Source organism: Parasteatoda tepidariorum, chromosome 4 (assembly GCF_982258835.1).
Source record: "Parasteatoda tepidariorum strain Cologne lab strain chromosome 4, Ptep-v5.0, whole genome shotgun sequence".
Taxonomy (NCBI): Eukaryota; Metazoa; Arthropoda; class Arachnida; order Araneae; family Theridiidae; genus Parasteatoda; species Parasteatoda tepidariorum.
Genome location: NC_141758.1, coordinates 55,204,614 through 55,227,749, shown reverse-complemented (window position 1 = coordinate 55,227,749; position 23,136 = coordinate 55,204,614). Strand labels below are relative to the sequence as shown.

Sequence of the window (23,136 nt, the reverse complement as noted above, 5' to 3'; positions counted from 1 at the left end):
TTGTGGTATCTATATATATAAAAGAAAGTCGTGTTAGTTACTTCACTTATAACTCAAGAACGGCTGAACCGATTTAGCTGAAAATTGGCAGGGAGGTAGTTTAGAGCCAGGAGAAGGACATAGGATACTTTTTATCCCGTGCGATAAACCGTTCCAGCGATATCAGTGAAAGTCGAAATGGAATTTTCTGATTGGTTAAAAGCTAGCCATTGTTTTAAATTTTGCTATAAACGATTCAATTTTCAAATATCTTGAAGATAACAACAGTGATATTTTCTATCTTATAACTCTATTCATTTAGAAAAGTAAATTAAAGTAAATTGCATATACTTTAATTTTTAATTCGCGCTTTTCTTTATGTCAGGTGAGCACAAGCAAGTAAAATCAACGAGAATAGATTTCTTAATTGTTGGTCGTATCACGGATTCAGTACTGTGAAAACTGTTTAATAAATATAAAGACAAAAGCAAATTTCATTCAAATTGCACGTTTTCAGAAATATTTATATTTAGTACGTAATTTTAGGTTAGCAAAATTAAATATACTTTTCGAAGATTTCAGTGCTGTGACAGTTGTCATTTGAAAACTATTTGTTTGTTTATTTATGCAAAGTTTTCGAATTCATCCATTTTATTTCTTTCATTTATAAAATTGATTTTTGTTTTAAATCTTATAATTTTCATATTTCTTATTCATCTCATTTTTATTGCTCTTTTTATTATTTAAAATATGTATGTGATATTTCGATTTAGCAAATTTGCGACCACTGCCAACTTTTACATTTCTTTTTCGTTGTCAGAAAGAATATTTGCAAAAATATGCCGCCTAAGCAAATCGCTCTTAGTCGGTCGACATCTCAAGCGCGCAAAAAGAGAACTACCCGTGTTTCAGAAACATCGGAGCAACGGGGAAAAGACTTGAAACTAATCGAGAACAGAATGCTTTTGCCCGTTCCTTAGAAACGTCTGAGCAACAGGAAAGAAGACTGTCAACAAATCAACTACGAACTACACAAGCCCGTTCGTCGGAAACATCAGAGCAACGGGAAGCAAGAATGAAAACCGACCGAGAACGCATTTCGCTATTCAGACGCTGCCAATACTCTGATTTGAATTTCAGTGCATTTCACTATGATCCGACAACAAACTATAGTCTTCCCCCAAGTGTCATCATCGGAGAAATATATCAATTATGTATGTTTTGTAATGCTCTCAAATTTAAAAATGAAACAGCTGAAATTTGCTGTTCTAGAAGCATACAGAAACTACAAGATTTTACGTCGCCTGCCGAGACATTATCAACCTTCGTATCAGGTCAAACAAACCAATCGAAACATTTTTTGGCGCATATACGCCGGTACAATTCGTGTTTCTAAATGACTTTATTCGGTGCTACACGTATCCTGAACGAGAATTACATCCCAACATTCAAAGTGCAAGGCCAAATTTATCATCGTGCAAGGATCACTTCTTTCAATGCCTAACGCAGATCATAAATTTCTACAAATTTATTTCATGGATAACACAATTGATCAAGTCAATCAACGTTGTCAGGTAAACAATGGCACTAAACGAAAAATTGTTACCGTATTACAAAAATTTTTCGATCAACATAATCAGTTAATTAGGCTGTTCACAATTGCCCTAGACTAAATGTCATCCGATATTTACAAAGTTGTTATTAGAGCTGAAAAAACACCTGTAGGCCACCACAAAGAAAAATACAATGCGCCAACATTGGATGAAGTGGCTATTGTTATAGTTGGCGAAGAATTTACCTCCCGCGATACAGTTCTTCATCGCAGAAATCGTGACGTTCAAAGAGTTCTCAGAAACGTATCGATCATATGATGCATTGCAATATCCTATTTTATTTTGGTGAGGAGAGGAGGGATATTATTTTAACATAAAATTAAGAAGTCCGCAAACAGGCGAGAAAACCAATAAGAAAGCAAGTGCAATAAGTTTTTATGCATATAGATTAATGATTGCCAAAACGCTGATAATCATACTTTAAAATGTCGACAATTAGTTCATCAATACATTGTCGATATGTATGCGAAAATTGAAACTGAACGCCTACTGTATATTAAATTAAATCAAACCAAATTACGTTCAGAAGAATGCATTCATTTACGGGATGCAATAATTAATGATGGTAACGTTAATCCTAATGATGTGGGGAAAATGATTATATTGCCGACTACATTTGCAGGGAGAAAAACTTGGACTCCCTGCAAATGTAGTATTCATACATGTCTGAGTATTCATACATGTGCCTTGGACTCCAAGGCACATGTATGAATACTCACAGGATGCAATGACATATGTTCTCGCATATGGGCTCCTAGATTTATTTATTACATTTACGTGCAATTCTGCTTGGGTTGAAATTAGAGATATTTTGTTACCAGGACAATCATCATCGGATCGTCATGATATTACAGCACGTGTGTTCAAACAAAAATGATAATCTTTACTTGATTTCATTGTGAAGCGTCATGTTTTTAGAGAGACACGGTGTTGGGTGTACTCTATTGAATGGCAAAAACGAGGATTGCCTCAGGCACACATTCTAATTTGGCTTATTGAAAAAAAACCACCTTCTAAAACTGATCAGATATCAGCAGAAATTCTTGATGTCACCATAGATCCAGTCTTATTTCAGATCATTGTCCAAAATATGTTTCATGCTCCGTGTGCATCACCATACATGTCTGTTTGAAAATGCACTAATGATATCCTAGAGAATTAACTGCTTTTTTTCACCATTAAATAAAATTTGCATTTCAAATCATAATCGCAAATGTCATTTACACACTTAAATACAAAATTCAAATTCAAATTGAAAGCGTTGCAACGCACGCAGGGTACAGCTAGTAGGTTATAAAGCAATTTAAGCCAACTTTTTCTGAAATCATATAGTTTATCATTTGCTAATATTTTTCCAGAATAACTTTTTATTTTTCGTCTTAAACTTACTAAGTGAACTGTATCTAATCAAAAATTACTATTTATGACTCTATGAGGCAATGGCTCTTAAGACCAATGTTTGGGATTCTACACATAGGTTCAGATTCTTTGACCTACGATGCACATATACCAAGTCTTACCTACGATCCCTGTAAGTTCAGATCCTCTGACTGGTGGCTGATAACTATACCACCACTTATTAAAATAATTTTCTTTTGTACTTGTACAACTTGAATAGAAATTAATATTATTTTGAGTTAGCTTTGTGTGCTTAACTCGGAGTGGCTAACAACCATAGTTTAAGCCTGTTAAGATTATCTGAACTATATCATCAAACATTGAAATGAATATTTTCTTTGACACTTTTAGAATTTACTAAAATTGCTTATATAGTTAGGGCTAAGTCTTATTTAGTAATAATTTAAACTATGCTTTTATAATTATTAAATAAAAACTTATAGTTCACTTGTTATACCTTTTGCTGAGATATAATTGTTACTACCTTCATTCAGTTTTTCAATATGTTGTAAGAATATTTACCAACTCATTTTGAACTTTGCAGGACATATGGGATCAATAATCCATGGAACTCCACGTGAATATACTAGGAGCTTATCACCCGTTCCATCTTCATCTGCTCCTTTGAATTTGGCCACTAATATTCCTCACATGGAAACACCATTATCTGTAAAAGAAGAATACATTTCAAGGCAGCCAAGGCAAAATAACAATTCTCTTGTGAATGGTCAGTTGCATCCAAGAAATTCCAATCAACATACTGGTCTTGCTTACTATAGAAAAGAACAGGAAATGAGTTCTTCTCATCGAATGCCATACCAAATGAATGTTTCCAGGGTATTTATTTTAGTTTATAATTGTTTGTTGGTACCTGTCTATCTGTAGAACTCCCCTTGCTAATTGTTTGGAGCACTGTCAGTGACTATGGTTACCAGATTTGAACTATTTCAAGTAAGAGTGCAGGTTAAATATGAAGGACAAAGATCTTCTCTAAAATGTGCTCTTGTTTCCATAGCAACAGACATTTCCAGACACCGTGGCGGGAGAAGTTCTTTAGATAGGAATGACTATAGATGAAATTTGTTTAAAACAAATAGTATAATTGTACATTTTTATTTTATTTTTTATATTCGATTTAAAATTTTAAAGTGATCTCAAAACAAATATTTGGATGTAAGATTGGTAATAGAATCCTTTTTTGTTTTGTTTACATGAACTATTCAGTATAAGTAAACATTAAGTATAGTATTGCCAGTTTTTCACAAATTTCAAACTACATAGCAAAATTATTACTCTTTTTTTTCCTTCTGATTGTTAGCACTTAAATCAGTATAACATAATCAATAAAATATTTTTCACTCTGTTTACTTGCATTTCTTGCATTTACTTGCACAACATGAAATCTTTTTTTTTTCAGTGTACTTGTGAAACAGAGTAATGTAATTCGAAATTTTTTAATGTGAAGTAAACCTTATGTGATTTACAAATTAAAAATAATTTGACAGTAGTTTAAGACATTGACGCCCGGTGGCGGAGTGGTAGCACTTTGCACTCCCGTGCCACAGGTTCTGGGTACGATCATCAGGCCGGGCAAGGTTGACTCAGCCTTTCATCCCTTCAGTGGGTCGATAAATGAGTGCAAAGCATGTTTGGGAACTAAACACTGGGGGTTCTGCGTTCGGCTGACCACCTAACCGGAACATCTGCTCCTGCACCCCAGAGCCCAAGGTCAAGAAAACTGAGATCGGCACAGTAGACTTTGGCCCTCTATGGGCTGTCGCGCCACTGAGTTTAGTTTTGTTTCAAGACATTTCATAATCATCATTATTATTTTTTCGTATCGTGTAGTGATGTTCTTCCTACCACTTTCTTAATCATTTTATGTCATTTCTCTTAGAAAATCCCATCTCATTTTTAAAAAAAATTATTTCTGCATCATTTCTTTTTTGTATTTCATATTTTTTTGTTGTCTTCAATACTATATTTTAATTTTAAAAATTACTTAGATTTGTGAAGCTTCATGTAAGTGTACATCAATTAATAAATAAATTATGCAAGCCTAATTATTGTTTAATTTTTACGTAAATGCTTGTAAACTTTTAGTAAAGGGAAAATTAAATATCTAAGCATTTTAAATTAACTGAATATGAAGTTCCAGCTATTTTTCATTTACTGTATTTCTTACATTATTATTATTTTTTTGCAGGAAAATGAATCAAAGCCTCATCACGCTGAAACACCAGAAAGTAAACTGACAATTTTTCCTCGACCTAAAGGATCTTCAAACTATTATGTGGAGAGGGAGAATAAAAATGGCGCCACATTCGAAACTCGCACTTTGAGCATGGCATCAGTCATTAATTCTCAAATCAATGGAATTTTCGCTCGTGAAAAGTTCCCTTCCAACAACAGTTTTGATTACTTGAACAGTTTTGTTGCCAAATCAGAACACTCACCGGATAATCAAAATAAAATGGAATCCGACTCAAAGACGGCTTCCCCACCCCAAGAAAATTTCTCTGTCAATTCAAAAGAATTTGAAAATGAAAAAACAAGCATTAAAGAGAGCTTAAAAAATGAATCGCCTAGCAATAAATTACCTGGTTTCGTGCTTAATGTTCCTCCAGCCTTATTCCGTGGTGATGTTAATGATTTTTCTGAAAATTATAAACTCAGAGATTTGTCAGCGAGTGGAATGTTACTAAATAGCTCTGAAATCCCTCCTTTTCACGATAGTGCGGATGAAAGACCTAGACTTGTCAGTGTCTTGGATGCCAGGGAGCAGCGTTTGAGGAAGCTGCGAATGACTAGAGAAGTTGCTGATAGCGATGAATCTGAAATTGAGTCTGATGAGGAGGATGAAGAGCGATTAAAAGTTTTACTGTCCATTAAAAAAGGTCCACCTCCTAAGATGGATTCAAATCCAAAGGTATTATTTATTCTGTTAGAGGTGCACAACCTTTGGTCAATAAATCATTTTTACATAACCCTTGAACTATTTAAACTATTTTTAAGTCCTTGGGAAGGATACTTCCCACACACTTTATTAATTTTTAAGTGTTGGTGGGAAGACATTTTCCTTACTATAATTTAATCAGCAATCAGTTGATAACTTCAAAAATTTAAAAAAAAAATGAAGGGCTTTGTTATTATAAATTAAACTAACAGTAAAGGTTATTGTAGGGCCAAGAGGTATAGGCCAACATTTGGAAGCAATTTTCTTTCATGCATTCATTCATTTGACCATTTCTCATTGATCATTCTAGTATAGATACAAGCTTATATACTGCAGTATAAACTAAATATAGAAACTGTTATAGGAAACATTTATGACTAAGCCTTGTAAAAAGCTTATTAAGTGCTTACTTAAAAAAAAATTAAATATCAAAATTATAGAAATTGAAAAGGAGTTTGTTGACAAAAAAGCTGAGAAAGAATGTAATGTGTTGATTAATATACTCATTTTTTCCAAAAGTTTTGTTTGCTAGTTTTACACCTTGACGATTTATTATTATCACGACAACTTTATGTATCACTCTTTAATTGTAACTGTTCTTTTATCTCTGTAGTGGAACATAATGAGTCTGTTATGGTCTTCCATTTCACCCTAATAGTATTGTTATCTAACACTAGCACCCAATGTCACCTCGTTCCATGATAGTTTTCATTTCATTATTAATTGTTTGAAACTAAAATATTTTTGATTTTCTGCTTTTCCCGAGGTTTTGAATCAAATGCCTTTTTTTTTACACTATATATTTCAAAGTTTTTTAACATATGCCCTAGCCATTGCAGCTTTCTCTCTCTAATAATTTCATGTTCTATTTTACTTTTACAGTTTTTCAAAGCCATTTGTTTATTTTTTTACATGTTAGTTATACGAGATCTTTGATTCCTGAAGGGCAGATTTAAAATAAATATTAAGTATTAGCCTATTTTTAAGTAAGATATTTTTGTTTCCTCAGAAATTGCTTTGTGTAGAAAAACTGAAATATTTTTTTAAGTAATTTCCAATCAGTATTGAAAATATTTACTTGACAGATTGATGGTATAATTAGTGTTTAATAAATCAAATCGTAATTTTTTTTTACAAGTTGAATATTCTTTTTCAGAAATTGAAGTTCCTTTCTAAACTAGATCTAACCATTCCTTCCAAAATACAAGGTTAGTTTGATTTTTTTTTTTCTGTTACAGATTAGTATTCAATTTCATGATTTTTAAAATCTTTTTATCAAATAAATTTATTGTAACAATTTTTTTTACCTCTAGCTATTGAGCTACATAAATGCATTAAGCGACACCAGGCGCTGAGGGAGAAAAGTATGAGTCCTGTTGATATGGAGCCAATCAAGGAGCCAGAAATAGAGTATGATGTTGAACACCTCAATGAATTAGCAAAACGGCTGTGTTTTGAAGAGGAGTTCCAAGAAAAGTCTGACTTTTTGAGATCTTTGCAGTTATCATTTATTCCTCTGGATCAGAGAGAAGGTATTATTTAAATGTTCAGTTTAGTTTAGCCTTTACACAGTGACCATTTTTTAACATAAATAAAAATGTTATATTGATTGCAAAGGCTAAAATTGATTTTTGTAAAAATTTCTTCTCTCTTTTAACTTTTTATTCATGATATACAGTGTACAATAAAAAGAAAGAAAAGGACCACTCTGAATGACTTTTGATCTAATGGTCGAATCTTCATGTTCTAGGTCTCAAACTTAATGGCTCGAGGGAGTGACCTCAAATACGCTAAAATTGATAAGTGCAAACGATATTTTAAGTTACAAAGTCAGACACAGAAACGTACTTTCTTTGCATAAACATACTATTTTTTGACGGATTTGGATTTCTAACCCTCAAAATATAGGGGATGGCCTCAATCTTAGAAATATGCTCTCAATGGTTCGGTCAGGAGGGCGCTCCAAGGTTTGGACCCTTTAATGTTAATTTTACTTTTTGGGCATTTCGCTATATCTCTAAAACTTTTCAAGCAAACTCAGAAACTTTTACACCCAATTATAAAATTCGTTTATCCAAATATAATTTCAAGCAAAAAAATAATTTTTAATAAATATTTATTATTTTTTATTTTATTTAATGATTGTTGAAAAAATGTTGAATTGTAAGATTTTCAAATTTTTGCATTATTATTTTATAAAATATAATTTTACATGACAAATTACGAAATCTGAGTAAAATCTCTTGAATAGTTTCTGCGAAATCAAATTTTAAATATCTCACTTTTTTGAAATTCAATTTCTCAAGAATTATTCAACTGATTTTGCTCAAATTTTGTATTTTACCATGTAAAATTATGTTCTTTAAAGTGATGCAAGAAATTGTAGACCTCAGGGTTCAAAAGTTTTCAACCATTATTAAATAAAATAATAAAAAAATAAGTAATACTTACTGAGAATTATTTTTTGCATGGAATTGTATTTGGATAAATGGATTTTACAATTGTTTGCAAATATTTTTCAATCCACCTAAAAAGATAGCGAAATATGCAAAAAACAAACTTTAGAGAGTCCTTTTAGTGAAACTATTTGAACCATATTTCCAAAATTGCAGCTATTCTTGATATTTTGGGGGTCAGGAATCCGAATTTATATTTTATTCAGATAAAGTACGGTTTTGTTTCTGATTTCATAACTTTAAATATTGTCTGCACTTATTAGTTAGCATATTTGAGATCACCCCCTCGAGTCTTTAAGATTGAGTCCTAGAACATGATGATCCAATCATTAGATCAAAAGCTATGCATAAAGAATTGATAAAATTGTACTTGAAGACAAGCTAAAAATAAATGGTTTACTAAAATCTTTTTTAAATGAAATTTGTCTGTTTTTCTTCCACCTGGAACAGGTTTGTTACAATAATTGTGAAATTTTGCAATGATTTTAGATAAAGAAAGACTTGATAAAATTGTGCTTCAAGATAAGCTAAGAAGAAATGGTTTACTAAAATCTAATAGTGAAGGATCAATGGAGGTGCAAAGTAGCATACTAGGAAAACGAGGTATGCATTGTTTATTTAATAAATACAGTAAAAGCTCTTGGGAGCGACCATTCTTTGTTTCACAGTAAAATAGTCGTTTATGGAGTTTGGTCATTCCTAAAGGTTACCTTCATTGATTTCAAAATGATATCGAAGGTACATGATTTTGGCAAGCAATTTTAATTTTAGTCAGCGTCATTTTTCTTGGTGCCACTTGTATTGGTGTCATGGAAACAAGATCAATGAATAAAATTTAAGGTCAATAAAAATTACCTTAACTGATATTATTGTGTGTAAAAACAAATTTATGAATTATGGAACTACAGTACAGAACCCGTTATCCGGAAAACCAAAAAACCGGAACGAAATTCGATAAATTTTCCCGCCATTTTTTTAAAAAAAATGTTTTTTTCCTCATAAGATTTTAGGATTTTTCTTTCTTTTTTGAAAGATGTTTACCTTACCATCATTTTGGAAATAATCATTAGTGTATTACTCCATCGTTTTTTCTTCTTTTTAAGATTATTTCCAAAAAAAATTATTTTTTTAGTTGGGATTTACAATAAAAAAAAACGGCTTTTTGTAGCGATTCAGAAAACCGGAAAAATCAGTTATCCGGAATAGCGATGGTTCCGATCGTTCCGGATAATCGGTTCCCTACTGTATTTTAAATAAATTAACAATTGTGTTTTTGTTTAGGTTAATTGTGTTAGTTGTGTTTGTTAGGTTTTGTTTTTATGATATAAATATATCATTAAAATTAGTTAGCTTTTAAAGATGAGAAGTGGTTTGTTTGTTTGTTTAAGATTTTTAGTTTTTTCTTTAATAACTTTTTTTTCTAATTTAACTTTCAACTACTCTGAAAATAAATCATTGACAGCATCGTCTCTAAGTTTACTCTGATTTTTGTCAATCTCTTTCAGAAATCGTCAAAAAAAAAAAATCACTAAGTAGGAGCCCCTTACCAATATTTTGAATAAATTTGAATCTATTTATTTGTTTTGTTAATATTTTTGGTTTTGATCCTTAGTTTATTATTTTAGTTTGTTTTGTTGAATAAATACTCTCATTCAAAAATGAATCAAATATAGAATTGTTTTTTTTTATTCATAAATTTTGTGTTAATAATCATACTTTTCTTGCAGATTACTCTGTTTTAAATAATGTAAAATCAGAGATTATTAAAAAGCCCAATTTAAACCAAGAAAAAAATATTAATGACTCTGGCTTGGATAGAATGTTCAGTGACAAAAAGTTTTTCCCTGCCAGTGAATCTAGCCAAATAGCAGTTCCTCTTCCCAAGAAAATATCTTCATTCCTCAAGCCTCCTATGAAAACTGGTATTAATTTCAAAATTTTCAATTTCAATCAATCTTTTCAAAGAATTAGTTCAATCTTGCACTTATTGCACTGCAATTTTATTTTGCAAATGTTAACTAATTGAAAGTGTTTTGTTTAGTTAATCTGCCAGTTCCTCCTTTGATTCCTACCAATCAGATTCCTGCATTTGCTGAAACAACACAAGATAAAGGTGCTGTCATTGCTCCAAAAGATCCAAGAGTCAGGCAAATCAATAAAGATTTTGTTGAGGAATTTCATAAGTCTGTTTTGCAAACGACTCAAATGCAATTAGGTGAGAAAACTATTTTTTTAAGCTCACTTTTTATCTATAACTACTAAAGGTAGAACTTTCCTATTGTCATAATAACATTAATTTTGTAAGAATGCAAAATAATTATCATAAAAGAACTGAACTATGTTATTTTGAAATAAAATTAGACAGTTTGAAATATGTTTGATTTCATATTAAAACACCTTATGCCATCTTTAAATTTAAACTGTAAAATCAAAATTTCTGCCTTTCCAATGGGCATTAAAGCTTCGTAGAGATCATTATCAAGCATACAATTGAAATAATTAGAGGAAGAGTGTTAAGATTTTCTTGGGATAGGCCACATCTTGCTTCTTAACTTAAAAAAAAAAACATTTATAGGAATTAATAAAAAATAAAACAAAAACACATTTCAGGTTAACCTATATAAGTTTAGAAAAGTGCCTACAAAATATTTATTAAGACTTCTTTAGGCTCCATGTACAGACAAATATAACCAAGCATATAGAGCAGTGTTTCCCAAAGTGTGGTACTGAACCCCCAAGGGTACAGGAACAGTTTAGTGGGGGTACGCGTTCTTTTGGGAAATATCTTGCAACAAACAAAACTTACAAATTTTATTTAAAAACAAGTTAGCTATGAAAATTTACGATTACATATTTTTCTATTAGCTATTTTTTGCAGAGTTAACGGTTAATACTTAGTGACTTTTAACTTTATTCTCCATTCTAAATAAACCTATTTTTAAAAAAATACATTCATTTTTTTTGTTAGGGGTACACAGCTTTACGAAAAATTTAGAAATGGTACACAAAAGTCATAAGTTTGGAAAACACCGATATGGAGAATAAAGGGATTTCCTTCATCAGGTAGTTAAAAAGTAACACTAATGCTTTAGGCACTTGAATTTACTTAAAAAGGAAAAGCTCATTTTTTCCAGACACGTAGTTTTGTTTTTCTGTATGTACTACCTTATAAAAGTCTTAGTAATTATATATTTTAACAAATAATTATTTGATTAAATACTTTATACTTGCACTTGGGAGATATGTTTAGTGCAGTTAAAATAAAAGTTAGTTTTTTTTAAAAAATAAAAATCTATATCCAGGTAAATATAGATGGTTGCTTGTAAATTTAATAACTATAGTATGCTTGTATTTTTGATTTTTAAACTAAAAGACAAACAAATTGGTACACATTTTGTGACTGTCTATAAAATAAGTTTCTTAAAATAATTTCTAATAAAATATTTTACCCAACAGTCATACTGTAAGTTGTATTCACCATGCCTTTTATCAATATTGAAAGCATTTGTTTGAGTTGAAAATTCATAAGCAAATGCCTTATAAATTTTCATGTGTGTGTTACTTCTCTAGAAAATTTGTTTTAAAAAGAAAAGTTTCTGAAATTATTAATATAATTATTAATAAATTATGAAATAAGTAGAAATTTATTTTATCCAAATGGAAACAGTAGGTTCTGTATATATAAAAAAAAGTAGTTAAGTAACTAAGAGTCTTTCTTTTGGAGAAAAATTAAAATATCAAAACTGTAATAAGTACTATAAAAAAGATTGTTAGAAATTATATTTCAATGTTCATCAATTAAAAGCTTGCTGTCAAAAAATAATAACAAATTTATAATCTTTAATTCTTATGTATAAATTTTTAAAATTAATTTAATTGAATTCACTAAACCAGTGATTCTCAACCACTGTGCCGCGGCACTTTTGTGTGCCGCTAAATTCTTAAAATGTGCCGCCAAATATTAGAAATGATACAATAAAAATTATAATGCTTTCTTTTATTACGAGTAAAGTTTAAATCAAAGAAAAGTGTACATATATATAATATTATATACATTATATTATTTATACTTTTATTATTTTTAATATATACTTTTTATAATTTTTCCGCGATACAACCGCGCGAACATCTTTGTCGGCGATTGTCTTGTCTCTGACAATATTAAAATAAGCAAAAATAAGAAGGAAGTGTTTAAATTGTCTTTGACACACAATGTTAAAAAATACTAAAATAAGTAGGAAATTTAATGACTATTAAAATAATTAACAAAGGCTAAAACAAGCTAAATATTAACTTTCCAACGGAAATAAAAGCTAATCATTAAAGTAAACGGTGCAGTTAATAGTTATAAAGCAAATTAACAAGGGATAACTAACAAAAAAATAAGCTAACAATTAATAATTAGAAAAAAACTAATTAACAAGAAATCACAAAAAAATAATAAATAATGTAAAAAAACTAACAGTTAATTATAGAAAACAAGCTAACAATTAATAACTGGCAAAAAAAAATAACTGTTACTAACTAATAAAAAATTTGTCGAAAGAAATAATTAATCCCTTAATAAAAGTGCTTTTGTAGTACATATTATTTTATTTCACAATCAAAATTATTATCACAGTCTATTTAACACAGTGTATTATAGGTAAGTAAACAACTTTTAAACTTTTTTTTTTTTCATTGTGTGCCGTCAAATTTCGAAATCGTTAAAAGTGTGCCGCCACATAAAAAAGGTTGATAATCACTGCACTAAACCATCTTATTCAGCTCTTTAAACATAAAAAGAACAAAATAAATAAGTAAATAAAAATAAGTCTAGCATTAAAAAGTTTTGACTTGTTCCCATGTTTTATTTCTCATCTAATATTTTTATATTTCAAGTTTAATGAAATTAAAAGTTATACAATGAATTTGTTAAAAATTATATAATGAAATCCTATTTATATTCATAGAAAAGAAAAATAGTTCTTCTGGTTTAATTGAACATGCATTTTATAAAAGTCCTGAAAGTGAAAGTGTTGAAAAGACTGACTGGTATTATGATAGACCTCCTTTTCAATGGCCTGGCATTGAAGCCATAATGGAATCATATGAGTGCCATATATCTGGTAAGCTTAACCAATTTTTCTTAGATTATTAAATCTATCTCAACGCTCTGAAATAATATTTATTTTTTATGTATTCTTTTCTAATTGATATATTATAATTTTCTTATCGATTAAAAAGTTTCTTTTAAGGGGTCATTCAAATATGAGTTAAATACACAAGTTGGACATAAAGCTTTCAAATAACTTATTTTTGCTGATATGGGAGTGGGCAAGCGAGACTACTGTAAGATACTAAATAATTTTTTGGGGAAAAAATCTTTTTATGCATAGAGGAGACGGCTTGGAAATCACTTGTGATGAGTAGGTACAAAATCTCAAATATATATGGGTCATTCTCACAAAAACAGTCATTTTCATGTCCCCAGTATATTTTATGTTTGTTTTACAGCTTACGAAAAAAAAAAATTCAGGGAAAGTGTCCTTCAGAATGCAAGCTATCAAAGGAATAAAAATAAAATTATCAATTTTTATTTTTTATTTATTTTAGGTAATTAAAATATACCAATATGTCATTCCCTCACTTGTCCCCACTGCTGATTTAAAAAAAGAAAATTTTTTTTTCTGAAGTAAAAAAAATAAATTTACAAATTCGTGTTTTTTATTTCAGAATATAGAAATATAGAATTCAGAAAATAAATTTTAAGTTTAATTTCTGATAAAAATATTACCACAGCACTATTTTAAACTTTGTCCCCAGCGTTTCGCGTCATTCCCTCACAACAATGTTTTTATCGTCTGCAAACTTCTTAGAATAAAAATATTTTAATAAAAACTTCAGAAGTTAACAACTGACATCATAGAACAAAATTCCAGTATGTTTCCATTTTCAACTTAAAGAAGCTTTGCTGTAAAATAAATTTTAATGAATCAAACCAGGTAAAATTTTTTACATTTGTCATTCCCTCATGTCGTTTTTTAAAATAAAATAAAATACAAATTCATCGAAAAAGTGGATAATTATATTTTGCTTTCTTGTATGAATATAATTGTATGTGATTGATTTCAGAAATCAATTAGGCCTAACTGTTATTTTGAAATTTTATTGAATTTGTCATTCCCTCACTATCATTCCCTCACTAATGTATAAAGTGAGGGAATGATTCAAGATGAGTATATTGTTAAATTTTGCTTTAGTTTGTTCTTGGTTTTTCTTTTTTTAATAAAAATAGAATTAAAAATTGCGGAATATATTGTATTAAGTCTAATTCTAAAGTCTAGCCCATTCTTAATTTAACTTTATTTAAAATATAATATTGATGAAGTTATCATATTCCTAAAAATATTTTTGAATGAAAAATTTAATTAACCTGATTAATTTCTATTAAAATTATATGTTGTAACTTATAAATTATATGCTATATAAATATATGTTACTTTTGTTGGAGAACTTACAATTATAATTTTATAATTTGATGAATTTTATTTAAGTGCCAAGTTTATTCGTGAATTCTACACAGCATGAAATAAGACAGCAGTTATAATGCAACTATGATCTTGAATTAATTAGTTTAGGCATTTTAATAAATACAGAATGACTGTTTTAAGAACAATCTAAGAAATATTAGAATCTATTTTCCAGATAGCTTAACTATGGATAGCTTAACGAAAAAAGAAGCTCGTTTAAAGAAATAAGAATATGATCGAAAAAGAAGAGAACGAATGAAGTCAAATTCCTCTTTAATTTTAAAACAGAAAGAACGAATTAAATACCTGGAAATAAAGGAAAGAGGACGAGTGAAACCTGCTTCACAAATGACTAGTCGTAACTTAAGAGTGAAAAGGAAACAATGGAAGAAAAACTCCAACAAAGTGGATTATGAGTACAAGTGAAGTAAAACATGTTCATATGCTAAGTGATGGGCCATCAGCCCAATATAGAAACAGAAAAATGTTTCATCTGATATCCCAACATATAAAACAGCTTACTCCTGGTATTCTAAACTTTACTTGGAACTATAATGAATCCGGACATGGAAAAGGAGCTCCCGACGGAATTGGAGCTGTTATGAAAAGAACAGCAGATCGGAGAGTGGCAGAAGGAAAACATGTGCATAATTACGAAACACTTGTTTCTGTATTAAAAGAAAATTGCTCAGTAACTTTATTTGAAGTTTCAATTGAGGATATAAAAAAATGTGATAAATTAATTGAGGTAAAAATTAAACCATTCACTGGCACAATGAAAGTTCACCAAGTTGCATACAGTGCAAGGAATAACATATTGAATTTTCGCTCTCTTTCGTGTTTTGCATGTGATGCATCAATTTTGTGTGAACATTATAATTTGGGAACTTATAAAATAGGCAGGGTTCAAACAGAGATCAGAAGAAGAAATCCAAGGAGTATCCAAGGAGTCCAAAATTTAAAATCTTTGCGCAAAAAATAACCAGACAGTTTTTTTTTTAAAATCAAAAAGCAGTAACTATAAAGAACTTTCAAAAATATATATTTTGCATAAGATATTTTTTTCTAGCCCTTTTGAAATAAAATTTTACTTTGTCAAACTTCATCAAGAAAAATAAGGTATCACTTTCACACATAAATACATTTTCCAGCTTCAAATATTTTAATAAATCTTGTTAAAGTACGTAGTACAGATGTTAAAGATTAACATAAAAACCTACCAATCTTATATTTTTAAATTTGAATACATAGAATCTAAGGCATTTTATACAAAGAGAAAAAAACAGTAAATCATTAATTAAGTTTGTTTGTAACATGTAAAATTAAAATACCGCAGAAGTAAAGATCTTACATTCAAAAAATGTAACAATTGATGTAATGGCTCCCACAAATGCAGGAAAATAAAAATGGCCCTTTCCAAAAGACATACATAAATACACAAACACAGACATAAAAAAAAATTCTACCACCCATTCCATGTGACAATCGTGCCAGCCAATTTTATTTCCCAAACCTGTAAAAACTATTAAATATATAAAACTAAATTATAATAAATAATAGATATACTTAATATGTTATCATTTTCAAACTTGAGGTAGCTGTAACTGAGAGAAAAACATGTATTGAAATAAAATATCATTCCCTCACTATCAATGTCATTCCCTCACTTTTCAAATAGTGAAATTAATTAATTAATTTAAATATTAAGTATAATTTAAAGGATATATATTTTCTTTATAATGCCATTACATATTTCTATTAATAAAAAAAGTTTCAGAGCTTTTTATTCATTTTATTTTTTTGGGATTTTATGAACCGAAAAATGACAGTTTTTGTGAGAATGACCCATATATATATATGCTTCACTTGCATTATATTTAAAAATTTTTTTTATGTGATAAACTTTTATTCAAAATTTAATGAAATGGTAAATGATTTGGTCTATCATTAAAAAAATTAGAATTTACTATTGGTCCCAATCTTATAATTTTATTTTTATTTAAAAAAATATTTTTCCTCCTTTATTTGGTAATTTTGAAATCTAAAGTTGAAGAAGTCAACCAAATTATTAAAAATTTCTCAAATTATTAAAAAAATTATAAAAACAGATCGAAATTTGTTCTTTTAAATAATGTCTATTTTACATTTTGACAAGCATTTTTTTTTAATATTCAATATGATTTTCTAATTTTCATAAAATTTTTAATTTAGAACTTACACCGCATTATAAAATTTTAATTAAATTTAAATATTTGATACTCCATTTTATAACTAGTTTAAAATGTTAATGAATCAATAAAAAATATAAAAAACTTGAAAAATTTGTCAAAGCTGAGAATTGAGGAGTGAAATAAAGTAATCTTAAAATGACGTCAACGAAGTATCAACAACTGCTAAATAGTTTCATAAGTGATATTCAACTTCAAATAATGGCGTGCTGTCAACAAGTAATGATAAAACGGTAAGTCATATATTACAGGGATAGATAAGCTTCAATGGGATATTTTGTATCATTTCAATACTATATTTATATAATATTAGTGGGATTTATAAGTCGTATCAGTACTTAAAAGGTTAATAGAATAACAGCAAGTGAATAGAATAAAAAGTAAAAGTTGTTAAAAATTTTTAAAAATTAAGGGTTCTAGCTGTTATTAACTTTCATTAAAGATTAAATTCAAAATTTCTTTTTAATATTCGATTAAAATGTAAATATCTTTACAGTATGCGTCTGCTTATCAACTTTACAGTTTTTCAAAAATTTAGTTGAAGAGTCAAATTAAAATTTGAAATTTTATAAATGGATTTTATTCCAAACACAACCAAGCTTCTAATTTTTTGTGCTATATTTTATTTATTATAGCTGTATTTTATTATTCACTTGGGTAAAAATAGTATAATTTAAGAAATGTTTAATCATATTCTTTTAAAGTTAACTTATAATTTTGACTTCTAACACTTTCTAATGTTTTTGAAAGAAAACTATTGCTCTATAAAGTTACTAATGTAGTAATGAACCATTTATTTTAAATTGTCAGAATATTTGATTTTTAAAATGAAAGATGTAAGATTCATGGTTTGAACAGAAAACAGTTACTTGTAAAATAGGTAAAATTTTTGGGACAAAGCATTTTTCAGCAATAATATAATATATTTATTTGAAAATATTAAAGCGTTTTTAATATTTTTATTTATTATTTTGCAGAACAAACTTCTGAAAAGAAATTTTTGATAGAAAGCTGCCAAAAACTAAATGTTGTAAACCAAGAATCGAATATTGAAATTGAGTGCCTTCAAAAAAGAACAGAAGTAAATATCAGATTTTTAATATTTGATTTTTAATATTTGTTTTTTATTTTGTATAAATTGTATTTTATTATTGTTACTTTTAATTAATAAAATATATCATGAGTCTGTATTTTAACCTCTTAATAGTTGCTTAATTTAGAAGAAAAAAAAAAGTGCCATTTTTTTTCAATATGTAATATGTCATTTTTTATATTATGTAAAATTAAATGTATGTACAACTTATGTATTTATTTTTAACTCTTGGGCTAATCACAAATATACATGTTTTTACCTTTTTGGCAAGTTACTTTCGAACATTCCAGCCCAGAAATAATATGGCACGAGAGATTGAAGTGGAAACTTCCCTTGTCATTCTGATGGGGGAGCAAGATGAAAAGGCTTAATATTGTTTTTTTTTCTTCAAAGAATTCTAATATTTGCAGTTTAATTAGTTGATTTAAGCTGACATAGATTTGAATAACAGTTTTTATTTATTCAAATGTTCTTATAGCAAAAAAATTCGACTTGATTATTTTTACCAGTTCTCTGACCTAAAGTTCAACAAAATGTGCAGAATAGTTGTGTTATTCACGTCATACATAATAGTACGTCTAAAGGGGTTCTTTAAAATGCATGAAACATTGCCAAAATTTCTTACTAGAATTCAGTTTTCTAGTTCAGGAAACCAAAAACAATGTTAACAATAAAAAAACCAACTATAGTATTATTTTTTTAATGAATAATTATGTCAGTTTTTGAATGTGTAAATATCAGTTGATTGAGTTTAATAATTAATAGCTGTATGAAGAGGTACATATGCCCCAATATTGTTTTCAGATTTTCAAAGAATAAATACCTAGCTGTTTTTAATGGCACATTAGTGTAGCTTTAGTTCAAGGATAACAATTTAAGCAAAAAATGGAACTCACTACTCACTCTATCAAAGGCCCTTATAGTTAAGAAATACCAAAATAATTCTATTTTATTTGCATCATTTATAGGCTGAAATTAGGACAAAAAAACTAATAACAATACTAAAAATTAATCTTGGCGAATTTTGCTGAAATCTATATTTGATGTTTCGAACATTCTTAACAGATTTCTTAGTATGCTGTTTTTTTAAACCTGTATTTTATAACGTAGCTGTGCTGGGCCAGAATAGCCTGGTTGGTAGGGCACTGGGCCCATGTCCAAGAGGGCGTGGGTTCGATCCCCGTCGGCCGAAGACTTCCCGCGTAGTAAATGGTGATTGGTGCATGTTAAATCTGTTGAGTCACAAAGTCCTCCATGTTCCCATAACAAATCATACGGTACTGATCCAAGAGTTTGCTTGTTTTCTGGATTGGGTTCAAAATTACTAGGGTAGGGGTTGAACATTAGTAGTTATAAACCCAAAATTGAGTCGGCTGTTCAATGACAGTTATAAAATATGAAATAAAATGTGTTGACAGAGTGACGACTGTTATAATGTATTGACAGAAGAGTTTAGGTATCTACAAAAAAGATTAAAAACTCAAATCTATAACATTGCATAATATTTCATAAAAGGAGAAATTACTATGGAGTTATATCCATTGAAACTTATAGGAGCTATGAATTTAAATTTCAACGTTTTCCAAAATTATTTTGCAATATTTGCAGAAAAACATATTTTTTTATTGTAACCAGAATATTGCTTTTCATATAAAACACTAAACAAACTGATATTTGCTTTTTGGGAATTTTTTAAAAAATATATTCTTTTAAATTTGAACACTGTGTAGCGCAATTTATAACAATATTATTAAAATAATTTAAAAACAATTAGTCAGATAATGCTAGCCATTATAGCTACGGTAGACAGCTAAAATTTGTATTTAAGCAGCTAGAGATTGCTGCAAGATAATAAAAGCTTATGTGAGCAGATTTGTTTATTATTTTACTAAATGTGTTAATATGTGTCCATTGAAACTTTTATAAGGGATTGTTTTATGAATTTGACAAGGTAATTAAATATATTAATCTAATTAAAATGTATTGCTCCTTATGTTAATAATGCATTAAATTAAATTTTTATTCTGAATACTCAAATAATCCTAAAACCACTGTTTTGTCCCAAACTCGGCTTTACATGTTTTTAAAGCCAAGAGAATAAAAACTATGCAATTTCAAAAATGTTAATTTTGATACTTATAAAACATATTTTTTCAGGAACTTATGCAAGAAAAGATGTATCTGGATTCTGAGAAGAGAGAACTTCAAAAACAAATTGAAAGTTTGAAATTATTTATTGATCATTTTAGGTAGCAAATGTATGAAAAAGTTTCATTATAGAATTAGCTGAGCATCTTAAATAAGCCCAAAGCTTTTTACTATCTGTTAATAATAAATACTTAGTTCAATTATGTAAATATCTCAACTCTCAAATGTATAATACTTCAAATTTGGCTACAAACTGGACAGCTTGTTACAAAACCAAAAATTTAACGCACCAAAGATAAAAATTTTTGTCTTTTACAAAACTGGCTTAATTTTTGTTTTTATTTTAGCAAACATTTATGCTATGTGTCACATTTTTAAACAGGGTGTCATTTTCATTTTTCAACTGTAAACTGCAGATGATGTCAATTACAATTATATTATATGTATGCTTTTTTATAGAGGTATATTTTACAATTCGATTTTTACAAATTTCCCTTTTGATTTGTCATATATTTATACCATTTTTAATCATTTAAAGTTATTCTTTTGTATTGATGCCATATTTTTTGTTATTTTTCCTAAAGCTGTTGGATACACTATTCTGTATTATGGAAAGTTCTTTCTACAATAATTCAATATGTTTTTGTTGAATAACATGAAAAATTTATCTTCCTAAATACTTAAAACCAATTTTATTGAATTATCAGTTTACAGAAAACTCCGAATTATTTGAAGTCTTCCTTTTTTTCTCCAATTATAAATATTCTACTATCGAGAAACTATATTGTTCTGGGAAGTAACTCATTTAAGCTCAACCTTTTATAGCTGCGCTCCCCATTCGTGCAGACTGCTCAACATTTTATAATGGCTTACTGAGGGAGTATGGAATGTTGCTGATTAATACAGACAAGATGTTAATTTTAATTGTATTTAAACATGCTTTAAAAATGAAATATAATTACATATTCGGTATTGGTATGTTACGTTTTTCGGTTAAATTCTCATCCTGGGAAGTCGTACAAACCAGATAGAAATACACCACGTTAAATAAAATGGAAATAATATAATGTACGTTGGGCAGCATGGCACCATTTCTTTCACAGCTACCGGTTCCAAAAAGTATTTTAGTGGAAAAAAAGCAGAAACCGTTTGCTTTTTTTGCCAGTTAATTTACATTGCAACTTCTTTTAAAAAAATACAGATTCTTAACAATAGTCTTATTCCGAACAATAAGTTCTCACAAAAATGTTGGTCTTTACTATTAGTAAATGAATTTAAAAAAATGGTATCAATTGTATTTGTTAAATTTGCTAATATGTAATTGGATTGGAGTATCAGCTAATTATGTGAAGAATCAGTTGCTTACTTTATTTTGTTTTAACTTTTAAGAAACATAAGGTAAGATTTTTTTTCTTCCTAAAGCATACACAGCTATTTTTCTTCGCTAATGTTAAATCTTAGAGGAAAAAAATAACAAGTTGTCAGCTAAGTATTTCAGAAAGTTATGAATCACGTTTAGGAGTTTATTTAATATAGTAATTACATGTTACATATGTAATAATAATTAAAACAAATATAAATATTTAAAAAAAATATAGTAGACTAACATAACATGTGTGGTTTAATTATTTCCAAATCACAATTTAAAGCTTTTTTTATTTTTTGTTATGGAGCCTTGAAATTATGTTTGTAAGATACATATTAAAAACATTCTTTGAATGAAAACTATGCTAAAGGTTTTAGGAAAAATCAATTGTAAAATATGGCTCAAAAATCAGTTCACTACTTTCTTAGATGTTTGTGCAGAAATTTGCTTTAATCTATATAAAATTAGTATTACGAAAAAAAGCTGTATAACATGCAGTTTTTTTAATGGTATTTAAAGATTGTGTATAAATTCAGCTTTATAGAACAAATTCAGCCTCCTTAATCTGTTTACACGTACTTAAATTAAAATAATAGTTTTATTTGTTGGTTCTTAGTATATAGGAAACAAATGAGTGTTATTATTTTTGAAAGTGGAATAAGTCCATGTGTTTCTAAAAAGTCATTTACTTTTTTATGATTTTAATAATAATTGTTCCATTTTGATGTTTCATCAAATTAAAAAGTTAAAAAAATCCCCCAAATTGATTAATCATTGCCAATATTTTTTAATTCAATTAACCTTTATAAGCCTGAGACTTACCCCACTTTCTAACTGGACTCATTCTATTTTTAAAAATAACAGCAAAATTGATAGTTTTTTTGTTAATATTTTGATTTCAATGATTTTCTTTTAAAGTTAAGAAATACTTCATGTGAATTATAAAGTGAGGAGTTTTATTCATCAACCTTAAAATGACTACTTATATTTGGTTCGGCACAGTTGTTATGAAAATTAAAAAGTTATGGTAAATCTATATATAAGACCATTTGAACTAATTTTCTTTAAATATAGATTTCATTATATATTTTACATTTAAAAATATATCTTTATTTTTTCATAAAGGTAAATTTATAACAAAACAATTTTACTAATAACTACTATTTTTCAAACTGTGGAAACTCAAAGCTGCTGTCTGATTAAAGGCCTAAAATAATGGCAATTTATCGAAATGTAAGAATAAATATAATATAAAGAAATGTCTATAGAATCAACTTTTTAATGCTTTTCTTGTTGAAAAGAAAGGTGTGTATAAATTGTTAGAATATATGAAGTAATATTTATTTATTTTGCTGTTTCACAATTTATAAACTTAAGTCCAAAATAA

General features: G+C 28.4%; 1 protein-coding gene across 2 annotated transcripts in view; it reads left to right on the top strand.

Annotated features, from left to right (window-relative positions):
• Positions 1-20,663, top strand: part of LOC107442879 (uncharacterized) — a 101,595-nt gene extending 80,932 nt beyond the window's left edge. For both annotated transcript variants that reach the window (XM_016056551.4, XM_016056550.4), the window contains exons 9-18: positions 3,535-3,827; positions 5,197-5,919; positions 7,103-7,154; positions 7,260-7,478; positions 8,892-9,005; positions 10,130-10,324; positions 10,444-10,617; positions 13,355-13,510; positions 18,120-18,223; positions 20,393-20,663. In XM_016056551.4, the coding sequence (XP_015912037.1) occupies positions 3,535-3,827; positions 5,197-5,919; positions 7,103-7,154; positions 7,260-7,478; positions 8,892-9,005; positions 10,130-10,324; positions 10,444-10,617; positions 13,355-13,510; positions 18,120-18,223; positions 20,393-20,488 (2,126 nt within the window). In that variant the 3' untranslated portion in view covers positions 20,489-20,663. The remainder of the gene's footprint in view (positions 1-3,534; positions 3,828-5,196; positions 5,920-7,102; positions 7,155-7,259; positions 7,479-8,891; positions 9,006-10,129; positions 10,325-10,443; positions 10,618-13,354; positions 13,511-18,119; positions 18,224-20,392) is intronic.
• The last annotated feature ends 2,473 nt before the right edge of the window (positions 20,664-23,136 follow it).